This window comes from Lactuca sativa, chromosome 3 (assembly GCF_002870075.4).
Source record: "Lactuca sativa cultivar Salinas chromosome 3, Lsat_Salinas_v11, whole genome shotgun sequence".
NCBI classification, from domain to species: Eukaryota; Viridiplantae; Streptophyta; class Magnoliopsida; order Asterales; family Asteraceae; genus Lactuca; species Lactuca sativa.
The window spans coordinates 212,901,836-212,918,898 of record NC_056625.2 but is presented as its reverse complement, the minus strand read 5'-3'; the positions used below and the strand labels follow the sequence as shown (position 1 = coordinate 212,918,898).

Here is a 17,063-nt window from a genome sequence, read left to right as displayed (position 1 = left end):
CCCAATATTGTGTACTAAGTTATATCAATGAAATTGACATGCTATTTGTTTTATTGGGAACATTACATCAAGTTCATGACATGGATTGTTTTCATACTAAATTTACTGGTGTCTGATTTATGATTGATTGATGTATAAATCAAAGTTATATATAATTAAGACCATGTCGACCTAGAAATGGTGGTTCCGCCTTGGATCATGTTCCTTGTTTGGTTGTGGGCCCAGAGCAGACCCATTAGATTCGAAAGTTTATTTAATCTTAATTATATATAAATATTATACATCGAATGATTGTTGGATGGGCTCAGTATGGATACTATCACAGACATTTCATGTGAATCAAATCTACCAGCATTCGTAAACTCGAGAGAGTGTACCTACAAAGATTTTACAAATGCCAAACCCAAAACCTTCAATGGAAGCGGAGGTGTCATAGCATTGCTGCAATGGTTCAAGAAAACTGAATCCATCTTCGAAATATGCACATGCCCTGAAGCAAGCAAGGTCAAATTTGCAGCATGCACATTCTCTGAAAGGGCCTTCACCTGGTGGAATGGCCACGTCAAGGCATTGACACTTCCGGTGGCTAATTCGATAACATGGGAAGACTTGAAAACCATGTTGATGAAGGATTACTGCCCAAGGGGCGAGATACAGAAGTTGGAAGAAGAACTTTGGGGTCTCAAAATGACAGGCTCAGACATCCTGTCTTATACCTCAAGGTTTAGCGATCTAGTCGTGCTGTGTCCCGGGATGGTTCCTTCGGAAAGCAAAAAGGTGGAAATATACATATGGGGACTATCTCCCCAATTTCAAGGAAACGTATTGGCCTCAAAGCCAACTATCTTTGACAGTGCCAAAGAACATGCACAACAACTCATCGACCATAAGGCCAGCTGTGGCACTATGATAACCACCCCCGAACAAGCGAAAGGGGGAAGCAACAAAAGGAAGTTCTGGAACAAGAAGAAGGGTCAAACTGCTCAAGACCCTGCCAAAAAGCAACAAGTGGTTGATGTGCACGCTGCCACAACCACTACCACCCCAACTCCGATAAGGCAATACGCCCGGAACCTACCTAAGTGCAACAAGTGCAACTTTCACCACAACAACATATGCCGTGAAATGCATTGCACCAAGTGTAACAAAAACGGGCACACCGTTCAATTTTGTAAAGCTCCAGTCCAACAAAATGCACAAGCTGCCAACACTGGAACAAGGCGAACCTGCTATGGTTGTGGAGAGGCAGGACACTTAAAGCGGAACTGTCCGAAGGCAAGAAACCCCAACTCTGGTAAGTGGGCAGAGTTCTGGCGATAGGTCATGAGGAAGCAGTTGCAGATCCAATTATGGTCACCGGTACGTTTCTCCTCAACAATACATACGCATGCATTCTTTTCAACAGTGGCGCGAAGAAAAGCTTAGTGAGCCATCAATTTAAACACTTGCTTAAACAAAAACCAAAAACACTAAAAGACACATTCATCTTAGAAATGGATAATGGAATAACATAGAACACTAACGACATTTACACCGGGTGTACTCTCACCTTAAATAATCACTCTTTCCCAATCGACCTTATGCCGGTCACCATAAAAAGTTTTGATGTCATCATTGGCATGGATTGGTTATGCCTTCACCATGTTGAAATCCTATGTCACGAAAAGGCCGTTCAGCTTAATCTGCCAAATGGTGAAACCCTCGCCGTCTATGGCGACAAACCTAGCTCAAACTTTCAGATCATCTCTTGTGTCAAGGCTCAAAAGTATCTCCGCAAGGAGTACCATGCCTTCCTAGACCACGTCGTAGACAAGAAACAAGAAGTGAAAAACATCAAACACATTTCGGAGGTCTGTAAATTCCACGACATATTCCTGGAAGACCTTCCCGGAGTGCCTCATGCTAGACAAGTCGAATTCCGAATCGACCTAATCCCTGGAGCTACCCTTGTAGCCAAATCGCCATACCGTCTAGCCCCAGCCGAAATGCAGGAATTGTGTAGTCAATTGAATCAACTACTAAGCAAAGGTTTCATAAGGCCAAGCTTCTCACCTTTGGGAGCACCGGTCTTGTTCGTCAAGAAAAAGGATGGACCATTCCGTATGTGCATTGACTACCGTGAATTGAACAAACTCACCATTAAAAACCAATACCCTTTGCCTCGAATCGATGACCTCTTCGACCAGCTACAAGTTCCTTCTCAAAGATTGACCTTTAATCAAGGTACCATCAACAACGAGCTCAAGAGGAGGATATTCCCAAGACAGCCTTCATAACGCGCTATGGTCACTATAAGTTTGTAAAGATGCCTTTCGGCCTAACAAATGCACCCTCGGCGTTTATGGACCTGATGAATCGGGTGTGTCGACCTTACTTAGACAAGTTCGTGATTGTTTTCATTGATGATATACTAGTCTACTCCTGAAGTACGGAAGAACACAACCATCATTTATGTCTAGTCTTGGAGACACTGAGGGTAGAGAAATTGTATGCAAAATTCTCAAAGTGCGAGTTCTGGATTCGAGAAGTGAATTTGCTAGGATATGTAGTCAGCAAGGAAGGAATTCATGTGGACCCTTCAAAGATCAAGGCAATCGAAAGCTGGGTAGCACCAAGAACACCCACAGAAATCCGACAATTTTTAGGACTCGCAGGGTATTATTGAAGATTCATTTAAAACTTCTCGAAAATCTCAAAACCACTCACCACCTTGACTAAAAAAGGAGTGACTTTCATATGGGTGATAAGCAAGAGGCTGCCTTCCAAACGCTGAAGTGAACTCTGTGCAGTGCTCCTATCTTATCCTTACCAGATGGAATAGAGGACTTTGTGGTTTATTGCGATGCGTCAAACCAGGGTCTAGGATGTGTGTTAATACAACGAGGAAAGGTCATTGCCTACGCCTCAAGACAGCTGAAGACGCATGAGGTAAACTATACGACGGACGATCTCAAACTGGGAACGACGGTTTTCGCCCTAAAAAATTGGAGACATTACCTCTACGGCACCAAGTGCACTATCTTCACTGATCACAAAATCCTTTAGCATATCCTCAATCAAAAAGAACTCTACATGAGACAAAGATGATGGGTGGAATTACTAAACGATTATGAATGCGAGATTCATTATCACCCAGGAAAAGCCAACGTGGTTGCAGACGCTTTGAGCTGAAAGGAATACTCGGGTCGCCGAGTAAAGGCATTAACTATGAAAATCCATTCACACCACTCCGCACAAATTAAAGAGGCACAAGAAGAAGCATTAAAACCAGAGAATGTGGCAGGTGAAGCGTTGAGAGGAATGGACAAAAATCTTGAAGTCGGGGATGACGAGGTTCGTTGTCTCATGAACCGGATCTGGACACCAAAATTTGGTGGATTTAGGGACGTTGTCATGAACGAATCTCATAAAACCCGTTACTCCGCTCATCCCGGTTCAGACAAAATGTACTTAGATCTCAAGAAGTTGTATTGGTTGCCGAACATGAAAGCCGAAATAGCTACCTTTGTGGGCAAGTGCCTGACTTGCGCCAAGGTTAAGGTGGAGTATCAGAAGCCGTTGGGACTACTTCAACAGCCAGAGTTACCCGAGTGGAAGTGGGAGCGGATTATAATGGATTTCATTACCAAGTTACCTAAGACAACGGGTGGACTTGACACAATTGGGTAATCGTCGACAGATTAAAAAAATCCGCACACTTCCTACCAATAAAGGAGACCGGTAAAATGGAGAAAATGACAGGCATCTACATTAAAGAAGTCGTGTGACTTCACTGAGTACCGGTATCAATTATCTTCGATAGAGATAGTCGGTTCACGTCACGGTTCTGGCAGTCAATACAGAAGTCTATGGGAACTAGACTGGACATGAGTACAACCTACCACCCACAGTCCGACGGACAGAGTGAAAGGACCATTCAAACGTTAGAGGACATGCTAAGAGCTTGTGTGATATACTTTGGTAAAGATTGGGATGTTCATTTACCCCTTATCGAATTCTCATACAATAATAGTTTTCACACTAGCATCAAAGTTGCTCTGTTCGAAGCCCTCTATGGTCGTAAGTGCAGATCACCCGTGTGCTGGGATGAGGTGGGCGATACACAACTAGCAAGAGGGCAAGTTCCTAACAGCACACTCACTGTCCTAGAGATCATAAGGGAAACAACATAAAAGATCGTCCAAATTCGAGAACGGATGAAGGCTTCGCGAGACCGACAAAAGAGCTACGTGGATAAGAGACGAAAGCCTTTGAAGTTCCAAGATGGGGATCGAGTACTACTGGAAGTATCACCTTGGAAGGGATTAATATGTTATGGAAAACATTGGAAATTAAATCCAAGTTATATCGGACCATTCGAAATCCTCGCCAGGATTGGCCCGGTGGCATACAAGCTGCGATTACCTCAGGAACTCAACCACGTTCATCCTACCTTCCATGTGTCAAACTTAAAGAAATGTTTGTCTGATGAGACCCTTGTCATTCCTTTGGAAGAAATTGAGATCAATGAGAAACTCCACTTCATAGAGGAACCTATTGAAATCATGGATCGAGAGGTCAAATCGACGAAACAAAGCTGCATTCCCATCGTAAAGGTCCGCTGGAACGCCAAGCGAGGACCCGAATTTACTTGGGAACGAGAGGGACAAATGAAGTAAAAATATCCACATCTATTCCCCAACCCTTGAAGTCCCACTCAAAATGCAAATTTTGGGACGAAATTCCTTTTAACGGGGGGATAATGTGACAACCGTCAAATTCAAGTCAAAGTTAAAGTCAACAAGTGAAAGTCAATGTCAACAAGTCAAAGTCAAATTAAACAAGTCAAACCGGTCAAACTTAACTAGTACTTCTATGATAAAAGTTATTCTATGTATAAAAATGTGCATTTGTATGTGAAGAATCCAACTGTGTCAGAGAATTTATGTGTTTAGCAATGTAAAACCCTAAAAAGGGAGTTAAACGCATCAAAACACGACTATGAACCCTTTTTGGGACTTAAAATGATCATAAACGAAGGAGAATGGGGTTCACGAACCTTGCATTGCAAGATTATACGATAATAATGGCTAAAATTAAATCTCTCCAAAATCTCTGTCAACCTTTTATAGTCATCCGGGTCATCCCGACCCTTAACTTGGCCGAAAATCACTCAAAACGGGAAGTTAGCCTGAAAAACAGCCCTTAAGGACCGAAACCCTTCTTAAGGACCGAAACCCTCTTAAGGACCGAACCTTCCCTTAGGGACTGAAGCTACCCTATGAGAACCGAACTTGCCCCCCGTTCGAACCGAACATAGCATCCGATCCGAACTTCAACTGGACCGAAGTCAACAGGACTGAGACCACCCTTCGAACCCGAGACCCAGCCTTCGGACGCAAGCCTTACCTTCGGTTCCTCCTTCTCCCTACTCTCGGTCCTCACCTCCCAAGGACTGAACCTCGCAGGTTCGTTCCTAATTCCCGGTTTTCGACTACTTTCGCCTCTTAAGCCCGTTTTTGACGATTTTGACGAGGATTTTTCACCAAATTCATATTTTTATCGGTTTAAACTCCCTAAACTCATATTTTATTCATTTCTCAAGGATTTATTAATTATAAATCATGATTTTACATTAAGAAGAGTTTCCTACACCACAAGTGGGTCAAGTGTGCCCACTTGTCTCCATGTGTCACCTTCTCATTGGTCTAACCCTATCCACATCACACAAACCAAGGTAAACATCCTTTCAACTTTGCAAGTTGCTCCAGCAACATCTATATAAAGAAATCCCTGGAGGATTTTTTGGTTCACTTTGATCACTTTCAAACACGTATACACTTCTCAAACCATCAACAGAGCCTCTTTTTCTCTCTACTTCCAGCCACTTTTTGGAAGTGTTCTTGAGCTATTACTTAACTTTTTGGTAAGTATTCCATCTAAACTCAAGTGTTATTCCATGTTTTCATAATACCCTTGAATCATCTACACACATTTCACACAAAAAATCGCTCTTAGGATCATCCAACACTTCATGTGTTCATCAAGTGTTCTTGACTTGATACTCCTCGCCTTCGAACTTCCACTCTTCAAGAAATCACTCAAGGTGAGTTCATATCCCTACATTTTCTAGTTTTCTTTAGTTTTCAGGGGGGGGGGGGAATACAAGTTAAAACGCCAAAACATATTTGAAACTTAACTTAACAGCGAACAACAAAAAAGTTGTGAACTGTTCACGAACTGTTTTACCCAACTTAAACTTAATATTTTTCAAAACTATTTAATATGCAAATAGTTCAGGTTTATAACTTTAAAATGACTACTTACACATTTTCACTGCAGCAACAAAATCGGACCTGGTTGTGAAGATGAACATTTTCACACTGATTTGAGACCACCAAAAATTATAGGAAAATTTATGAAAATATTAGACTCTATTTCCAAACTCTCCGGGTTTACAGATTCAGTTTTCGACTTACGATAAGGTTTCTATAAATATTCTAAAACAGTGACAGTTAAGGGTAAACTGTCAAAATGAGTTGAAGAGTTATTCACACCTTGTAACATGCTGAGCAAGGTGTGTAAGATTTTATACTTAGTATTTTCAATGTCATTTTATTGAAATATAAAGCCATGCATAACAAGGTTTCATTTAAAACATAAAACACTCTTGATAAACTATAATAGGTATAGTTTGGACACCTCATTTAACTAAGAAATGGTAATTCAATCGATTTACAAAGCGGGTATTGCATTACAAACTACGTGAACATGTTAATGAATAAATTTGTGAGACATTCACCTTCAGGGTACTCTTAAGTACAATAGAAAAGTCCTGTAGTTATAGCTAGAATCTCTTGTAGGGAGAGCATGATAGTTGTGTATAGATATATATTGGGTTTGACAAACCCGCACCTAAACTGCTTGCAACAGCTAGACCGGCAGGTCTGGGGTGAGAAGTGTCATAACATTCCGACGCTTGAAGAACGTCGAGTACGAACTCTTTGAGTCTTAGCATGGTTATAACAACTCGCATGGGGAATTAACAAAACACACAGCTCACGGGAATTTAAGGATTTCACAAAAAAGAGTTTTATTTAAATATAAAACCACACATAAGTATGACGATTTACTTACATATACTAAGTCTTGGTTCAGTTAAGACTACAACAAACCTTTTAGAAAATATTGGATTTTCTGGAAACAAACTTGTAACAAAGTTTAAGGAACAACATCCATTTTTCATTCATAAATTGCTTATGAACTCACCAGCTTTAATGCTGATACTCTTTCAAAAACAACTTGTATTCTTAGGTATTCTATAATACAGGTAACCACAAGATTTTTGAAGGCAAGACGCTAAGGCGCATATTTCTTTTGAACTATTTTGGCATCATATGTAATTTATTTGGAAACATGTATTTTTGCAATGATGTAACCTTTTAAATTATATTTATGATGGTTGTGTTTTCTTTCTTTACTATGGTTATGATACTGAGCATGATGTCCTCCGCCCCCGAACGTTTCCGCCATTCCGGTTTGGGGGTGTGAGAGAAACCCAAGCCGCTGGCCGTACACGTCGCCACCCCCTCGCTGGTTACGACCAAAAACAACGTTTTTTCGACTTTGTAGCTCCAAAACTCGATCAAAAACTCGTTTTTATGAAAAACTCGAAGAACAAACCCCCAATATCGACCATTCTTCACCCATATCTGAAATTTTCTCCATCAAATCATTTCCACGTACCGGTTCGAGTATAAAACAACTCGGCTGACGGTTGCCAAAAAGTCTATGTTTATGATCTTAGACGTCATTGTCACCATGAGTATAAGTGAAACCCAAAATCCAAAACCATTTAATTCCGAATTGACGGTGAACATATTTAATGTTCTAGATTTCACTCATGAATTGACGGATAATGGCTCATACCTGGTGTTGGTGTTACACTGTATAAAATGCCAGTCAGGCAGTTTCTTTTTAAGAACTGTTGTATCTAAGGAATTGAAAGTCTAAAATAGCACAAATTATCAGATTGATCTTGTCAACTTTCTTTACCTAAGACTGTCACGGAACCAAGGCGATTCACCCAACAGGGAAACAGGTATCGCTGAACGTCTCGCCAAGGGTCAAGCTAACTCAGTAACTTGATAACTATATTAAGATCTATGATCAAGGATATACAGGAACTAAGATTAAATCTAGCCAAGAGTAGTTCTCCAATACTCAACAAATCGCAATGTGTTCCTCAAAGTTTACACATATACTATGAGAAGTCTCTTTCTGAGCCAAGGATTCATCCTTGAACAACTGTGGTGAGAAGGGTCTTTATGATTCTTTCTGTGATCCACAGGGACTTTTTAGTCACGGTTACTTCTCAAGACGCATCGGTGATCATTCAAGAACATTCATTCGAAGGAACTAGAAGTGAAGATCATTCTTCAACATTCAATCTTTTAACCCTAGAAGCAAGGTGAAGCTTCACTTGAAGATTATGTGACAAGTTGCATTGAAGCCTCCTAAATCAATTTTTTTCTATCTATGTATGTGCTGAAGTGATCCAAAAGTTCGTTCTCTGTTCTCTCTGAAGATTCTCAAGTTGAAACTGTTGATTTTCAAGAATCTCTACATGAAGCCTCCACACCCAACGTGCGTTCAAAGTCAAATATTGAAGAAAAGTGTACCACCTGGCTCTTGGTACGTATTATGTTATTAAATCTTCATTTATTTTTGCGTTTTTAGCCTTGGACTCGGCGAGTTGAAGGACTGAATCGTCGAGTAAAAGCGGGATGAGGCGTGAAGTTTAAGCTGCGGACTTGGCGAGTCGGGTCCCGGACTCAGCGAGTAGCCGCTGTTTGGACAAAAACCCTACCCTATTTAAACGACCTTATGCAGCCTCCTTTTCCCCTTTATGCTCCCAAACACTTCTCATAGCAAACCCTACCCGTTTTTTGAGGAAATCCAAGGCCTTTGAGTGATTCTTGTGAGTTTTGACCTCAAGGAAGAAGGAAGAGCATAGGAGGATCAAGAGGAGACTGAAGGATTCGAGTTTGGTTTACCATTTGCAGTCTTCAGAAGGTATAAAGTCTGAACCTTTCTCATTCATTTGTTAGATCCCTATTTGGGGTAATTTAGGGCTTTTATAAGACATTTTTGGTGGCCAACCATGTTTACAAACATGGTTGGGGTTTGAGCTTCTGGGTCATGTCATTATTGGAGTCACAAGTCAGATTTGGGATGCTTTTGCACTCAAGGAAGGCCCCATGCAACAAAAGAAACATTTTAGAGCCTTTTAAGCTCAAAAGTCCCATGCATGCACGTAAAGTTTGTAACTTTACGTGCTAAGTTGAGTTTAGGGGTCTGGATCTATCCTTTGGTTAAGTGTTGTACATCAGAAATTGAAGTTTAAGAGAGGGGATGTGACCGACTCGGCGAATCCATTCCTAGACTTGGCGAGTCCATTCCTGGACTCGGCGAGTCCATTCCTGGACTCGGCAAGTCCAAGGGTTTTGGTCCCGTATCAGTGAGGGTCATAAGGACCAGATGAGTGTGGAAGGGTTTTTGGGAGTCCCGGGGAATGACCCAACGTTCTGGACTAAGCAAATTGTTCTGGATATTCATGGCACTCGGCGAGTGCATGAACGGACTCGGCGAGTCCAAGACAATCTTCATAGAACTCAGCGAGTTGTTCATCAACTTGGCGAGTCAAGGACAGAACGTGTTCACAGGATGAAGAGTAACTCGACGAGTTGTTCATATAACTCGGCGAGTCAAGGCAGGACATGAGTATCAGTTGATGATGAACTCGACTAGTTGTTCATACAACTCGGCGAGTCGGATGAGGATTTAGTCGGTGTTCATTTAGAAGTAAAACCCGTCGAGTCAACGCCTAAGTCGACGAGTAGGGACGGGTATGAGGTCTAATGGAAGGATAGGGACTCGACGAGTTGGCGAGCCAACTCGGCGAGTCAGGTCAACTAGAAGTTGACTTTGACTTTGACTTTGACTTTGACTTGGTCAAGGGGTAAAATGGTCATTTTTCCCTAAGAGTAGATGTCAGTTTCTGACTTAGTGTTTTGTGGGAATTATAGCCGGAGGATTTCCGGAGCAGCAGCGGCAGCAATTCAGAGGATTTCCGCACCATTCAACAGCTGTTACGAGGTGAGTTACCTTCCAGTAGGCGTGCGTCTAATGCCACAATGCCGGCCCACCATTGAGGAGTATTTAGAAGATAATTGTCTTTATGATAATTTCTCTTGGTCTGGTATGCATTGGTTATGAGTTATATATGTATGATATGTTACATGATAGGGATAGTTTCCCTGATAGTGGTCCTTAGGACCAAGGGGTCGGTCAGTACCCGGATATGTCTGGCTGTGTGCTTATATCTTGCTATTGTATGCTAGTGGTAGGGGGTGGAATAGTCCCCAGTTACCGGTTGAAAGACACCGATGACGATTACCGGTTGAAAGATACCAATGACGATTACCGATTGAAAGATACCGATGGCGATTACCGATTGAAAGATACCGATGATGATTACCGGTTGAAAGATACCGATAGTATTGTATAGTATGTGGTATGATGGGGGAACTCACTAAGCTTTATGCTTACGATTTCAGTTTTTGGTTTCAGGTACCTCTTCATCTAAGGGGAAGGAGCCGGCGGCGTAGCATGGCATCACACACACATTTGATATTCCGCACGGTCTTTTCTGGGATTGTACTCTGATTTGTTATTTGCTTATGTCGTGGGTTTGAAACATGATACTTGATTTTATGAGATGACATGTTGATTCAATATTTTCTAGTGAATGTTTTATGAGCAACTTAATTAAAAATGAAAATTTTGGACTTCAATTTTGGGACGTTACAAGGTGGTATCAGAGCCTTGGTTTGAGGGATTCGGAAATGCCCTCAGGGGTGTCTGGACTCAAACTAAGGGGCTAAAAGATTTTTACAATAAAATGGTTTTCTAATAATCTAAACGGAAGGATTTTACGAAAGACAAGGTGTGTGATGCATGCGACCGGCCGGGCTCAAGTAAGTTTTCCCCAAGATACCCATACATGTTATGTTATGCTATATGGCTTTTATTCAGAATTGCATGCTCGAATAGGACTAAGCATCTAGGAAGATTCCTTGTGTGCCTAATATATGATTCTGATAATTGCATGCTACTTAGGGCTAAGGATCTAGGAGGATGCCTTATATGCCTGTTGTATGAGTTGTATGCTATGCTTGGACTTTTTAGTCAGCAGTAGGATGGCCTATATAGGTTTTTCCTGATTTGGTTACTCAATGCACGAATGCTGCTTACTTTGTGCTATGGGGGTTCTGGCTATTTCCGACTAATTAAGGAGCGGATATGTAACAGTACCTGCAAGTTAGTTAGGTGGACATGGTTGGGGCTCCTGGTGCAGCTGATGGTGGAGGGTAGGTCGGAGAGTGCCCTAAGGAAGCCTAGGATGAGGTTAGTGGAAAGGGTATCGGTAAAGGGACTCAGTGAAGTCGAAGCAATCCTTGAGGAAAGCACGGGTAGATGTGGAAGGTAGTATGGGCCCGTACTACTGAAAGCAAAGGACCTGTACTCGAACCAAGGAGGGCTTAGATGAAACCGGGAACCTTGGAGAGTGTGTTAGATCTCTTGAGTATCTGTATGATCTTGACTTTTATACGTGTGTTTTCAGTATGGTGACCACACGACTTGGAGTAGGAGGTTCCGGATCAGGATCATGATTAGGCTCGGGTTCGGGATCCGAGCAGGTTGATGACGGGCTATGCGAGTTCATCGCGTCTGAGATCATGAGAGGCATCCTTGAGTCGACCCCTATCATCTTCGGGTCGATCAAGGAGGGGATTGTTGAGCTGATGGAGGATCGTCTCCGATCATTCAGGAGTGATATGGAATCTAGCCAGGTGGGTACGCGCACACTGTCCTTTAAGGACTTTCGTAGAAGTGGTGCGCCAGATTTCCATGGAGTGAAAGACCCCATTGCTGCTAGGAGATGGATAGCAGACATTGAGTCTGCGCAGCTGACGAGCTTCTGCCCAGAGGGGTCGAAGGTGAGATATGCAGCAGGATGCTTGCGAGACATGGGTAGAGATTGGTGGGAGTCTGTTGGTGACTCATTGGGAGCCTCGACTATTGAGGCTATGACTTGGTCGGACTTTGTGACCAAATTCAGGGCAGAGTTAGCGCCAGCTGTGGAGCTTCTGTGGCTGGCCAGGGAGTTTTTGGATATGAGGCAGACTATAGAGACTATGGCGGAGATCACCACCAAGTTCCGGGAGAGGGCATTGCTGGTGCCCCAGTATGTGGGTGATGAGGATATGAGGAGGAATCACTGTTGGGTTTTGAGCAATCTAACACTTCCTAAGTGTGCATGAAACCCTAATAAACCTTGGATCTATGTTTGTCTAAATACATGCAAAATAATAATTTTCCAAGGTTTATAACCTATCTAACATGGCATGGGGAACATTTCAACATAAAAAGTTAGAAGAGATTACATACCTTTTGATGAGTTTGGTTCTTGAGGAGTTTGAGGGCCAAGCACCAATAGTGTGAATGCCTCAAATGGAATCACAAAACACCACAAACTCTTGGAAAACTTTGAGAGAGTATACACACTTTGTATATTTCGGCCACACACAAGCTCACACACACTAGTTCACTAGTTTTCATTTCATGCTCCATAAGCATGCTTAGATAGTGTACATGGTTAGGGTGAAACCCTAATAACCCATGACTTTTCTTTTCCAAGGATCCATGGGTTAAAAGCTCCATGGATCATCCATGGACTTCCATCAAAACCTAGCCCATTAACAAATGAGTGTTAGCCCACACCATATAAAACCAATAGCCCATAATCTAATTAGTCTTCCTTTTAATCTCTAAATTAATTCATAATTAATTTAAGACTAATACTAATTAAATAACATAACTTCATATTAATATATTATAACTTATAATATATTAATAAACATATGTGTATAACTCTCATAAAATTATCCATAAATAGTTTGGATGAGATGCAACCCAAATGGACCATGCCGGTCGGGTCAAGTATATACCAAATAAGTTATGGACTTAGACACCTTATCCAACAGACTCCCACTTGGATAAGTCTAATAATTGTATTTGCCTATATAACTTTAGGAACCAACCAGCAATCGTAGCTCTCGAAAACTCCGTTGAACTATGAAGCGCCATTTTAAGACAAGTGATCATATAATCCTCTGTTCTCATGATATCAGCCGGACAAACACATGGAACTATGTCTTGCTTATTGTCTGGCAGTTGTTTCTCGAATTCCGATTTGTTTGACAAAGAACTTCACTGAACACATCATTTTAGTTCTGACCGGGCCCGGTATATGGGTCAACACAAAATCATCGAGGGGCCCAGATATCGCTTCTATTTCTTGAAGGAACAGATAAACTTCGACTCATATGCTTGTTCTACTACTTGTTAAATTGTACACAAAAGCACGTTTTATAACATCAAGTTACTGATGCGTTTTCGTGCAATCAATGCACAACCAACTCATAGGTAACAACTCATATCTCTAGGTTTGAAGACTTATAAGATATTATCGTCTCACGATCACTCGAGATAAATTCCATGAAGTGATACAAGTGAGTGTGGGTTTATACCAATACTCATAGCTTATGAGTACTCATGAATGTTGCAGCAACCATTGCCATGTCTAAACACCTTTAGCCATCTACAAACCCAATTCATGACAATCTTGATTCATACCTACTTCCGACGTATGATCGATTGTGGAGGTTTGAATAAATTAATTATTCTGGAAGTCAAAACATGCAAAACTGAAACAATAGTAAATAATTGACAATGATATTAACACCTTACTCATAAATAAATCACAAATTTTATTCATCATCAAACGTCGATTACATTTTACAAGTTTCAGGAAAACTATCTAATCTGTAAAACTAATGTCGTCCCTTAGCCCGATGCGCCTCGCATGCTGAAAATGCTTAACCCTCGTCAGTCCCTTCGTAAGGGGATCTGCAGGATTCTCATCCGACGATATCCTCCTTGCCACGAGGAGTCCTTCTTCAATCTTGTGTCTTATGAAGTGATATTTTCTGTCAATGTGTCGGGATCTGCCATGGTCTCTTGGTTCCTTGGCTAAGGCCACCACACTATTGTTGTCACAGAAAATCTCCATAGGTTCCTTAATAGTTGGTACAACTCCAAGGTCTCCGATGAAGTTCTTTAGCCATATCGCCTCCTTTGCTGCTTCACTTGCTGCTATATACTCTGATTCACAAGTCGAATCAGCCACTGTCTCCTGCTTAGAAGTCTTCCAAGAAATTGCCCCTCCATTTAAGGTAAAGATCCAGCCCGACTGAGAGCGGAAGTTATCCCTATCAGTCTGAAAACCAGCATCACTATACCCTAATACTCTCAAGTCATCACTCCCACCAAGGGTAAGGACCCAATCCTTAGTCCTCCGCAGGTACTTGAGAATGTTTTTTACCGCGGTCCAATGAGCCTTGCCAGGGTTCCCCTGATACCTGCTGACCATGCTCAAAGCAAATGCCACATCAGGGCGGGTACAAGTCATAGCATACATGATCGAGCCAACAGCGGAATCATACGGTAATTGGCTCATCGCAGCTATGTCTGCCTCTGTACTCGGACTCTGAGTCTTACTTAGTTTGGCATTGCTTTGGATCGGTAAATTCCTTTCTTGGAATTCTGCATGTTGAACCTTTTCAACACCTTATCCAAGTAAGTACTCTAACTAAGTCCAATTAGTCTTTTACTCCTTTCTCTTAATATCCTTATCCCTAGGATATAGGCAACCTCCCCTAGGTCCTTCATAGCAAAGCACTTCCCAAGCCAGAACTTAACCTCCTGCAAGGTTGGGATGTCATTTCCTATAAGTAGTATGTCATCCACATACAGTACCAAGAAGCTAACTATACTCCCACTAGCTCTGACATACACGCAAGACTCATCTTCACTTCTCGAGAAACCAAACTCTTTGACCTTCTCATCAAAACAAAGATTCCAGCTACGAGATGCTTGTTTTAATCCATAAATGGATTTCTCAAGCTTGCATACTCTATTAGGGTACTCTGCACTGACAAAACCCTCTGGCTGATTCATGTACACATCCTCAGCCAACTTTCCATTAAGGAAAGCGGTTTTGACATCCATTTGCCATATTTCATAATCATGAAATGCTGCAATGGCTAGCATAACCCTAATAGACTTAATCTTTGCTACCGGCGAGAAGGTTTCATCATAATCAATACCCTGAGTCTGAGTAAAACCCTTCGCGACCAACCGAGCCTTATAAGTATGCACTTTTCCTTCCATGTCGGTCTTCTTCTTGAAGATCCATTTGCACCCGACTATTTTACGGCCTGGTACATGGTCAACCAAGTTCCAAACTTGATTGTCATACATGGACTTTATCTCGCTGTCCATAGCCTCCTTCCATTTAGCAGACTCTGGGCCTGCCATGGCTTCCTTAACACTGCTAGGTTCATCCAAATTTACCAGTGTACTATCACTGATAAACGTATCACCTTCCGTAGTAATATAAAAGCCATAATAAAACGAAGGTGTGTTCCTAACCCGTGTGGAACGCCTCGGAGGTATAGACATGTCAGCTTGCTCAACAGGAGTTTCCTCCTCAGGTTGATTGCTAGTGTCTGAGGTTCCTTCACCAATTGTTTCTTGAATTTCTTCAAGATCAATTTGCCTCCCACTGTCTCCTTGGCTTATAAATTCTCTCTCACGAAAGACCCCTCTTCTCTCTACAAAGACCACATTCTCACTGGGTCTGTAGAAGAGGTAACCGAAGGATTTCTATGGGTAGCCGATGAAAATACACCTTTCACTTCGGGGTTCGAGCTTATCATGAGTCTCACGCCTCACGAAAGCCTCGCAACCCCAAATCTTGATGTGGTTCAAATTGGGAACCTTCCCAGTCCACATCTCATGAGGTGTTTTGGTAACCTTCTTTGTAGGGACTAGATTAAGGATATGGGCGGCAGTCTCTAAGGCGTACCCCCAAAAAGAGATTGGTAGCGAAACTCGACTCATCATAGAGCGAACCATGTCCAACAAGGTTCGATTACGCCTCTCAGCTACACCATTCAGCTGTGGTGTCTTGGGAGGAGTCAATTGTGAGACAATCCCACACTCCTTAAGATAGTCAAGGAACTCAGTACTAAGATACTCACCACCTCGATCGGATCGAAGCATCTTAATGTTCCTGCACAATTGATTTTCTACTTCCTGTTTGAATTCCTTAAACCTTCCAAAGGTTTCTGACTTATGTTTGATTAAGTAGACATACCCATATCTACTAAAATCATCAATAAAATTCACATAATACCGATTAGCATCCCTTGTGGCGGTTTTGAATGGCCCACATACATCAGTATGTATTAGGTCCAACAAACCCTCACCCCTTTCACAAGTTCCAGTGAAGGGTGATTTTTTCATCTTTCCAAGTAGACAAGATTCACAACTATCATCCTATTTAAGGTCGAATGATTCCAAGACTCCACTCTTTTGGAGTTGGCCTATGCGTTTCTTGTTTACATGTCCAAGACGACAATGCCACAATGATGCTTTATCTAGGCTAGTAGAAGAATCAATATACAACACATTATTTCCTAAGTTGTCTACAATCGACACAGTTTCATACACACCATCAGAAGGTAATGCTTTAAAATAAAACACATTTTTAAAGAAAGCATTAATACCACCACATTCATTATCAAACGAAAAGGTAAAACCTTGTTTGTACAAAGCATGAAAAGAAATAATATTTCTCGCCATTTCAGACGAGTACACACATTTATTCAAATCTAATTTATCCCATTATTAAGCAACAAAGTATAAACTCCAATCTTGGAAACAGGTGAAGCCTTCCTATTCCCCATGATCAAGTTTATTTTCCCGTGCTCCACATCCTCACTTCTTCTTAGGCCCTGCATATCAGAACATATGTGAATACCACATCCTGTATCAAGCACCCAAGAGTTAGAATATAATGAGTAATTAGACACAATAGTGTAAATACCTGCATG

The 17,063-nt window shown here is 41.7% G+C and overlaps 1 protein-coding gene across 1 annotated transcript; it reads left to right on the top strand.

The window, feature by feature from the left end:
* The first annotated feature begins 309 nt into the window (after positions 1–309).
* On the top strand, positions 310–1,320 carry LOC111878228 (uncharacterized). Its single transcript, XM_023874734.2, has one exon. The coding sequence runs from the start codon at positions 310–312 to the stop codon at positions 1,318–1,320; it is 1,011 nt and encodes a 336-aa protein (XP_023730502.2).
* Positions 1,321–17,063: the final 15,743 nt, after the last annotated feature.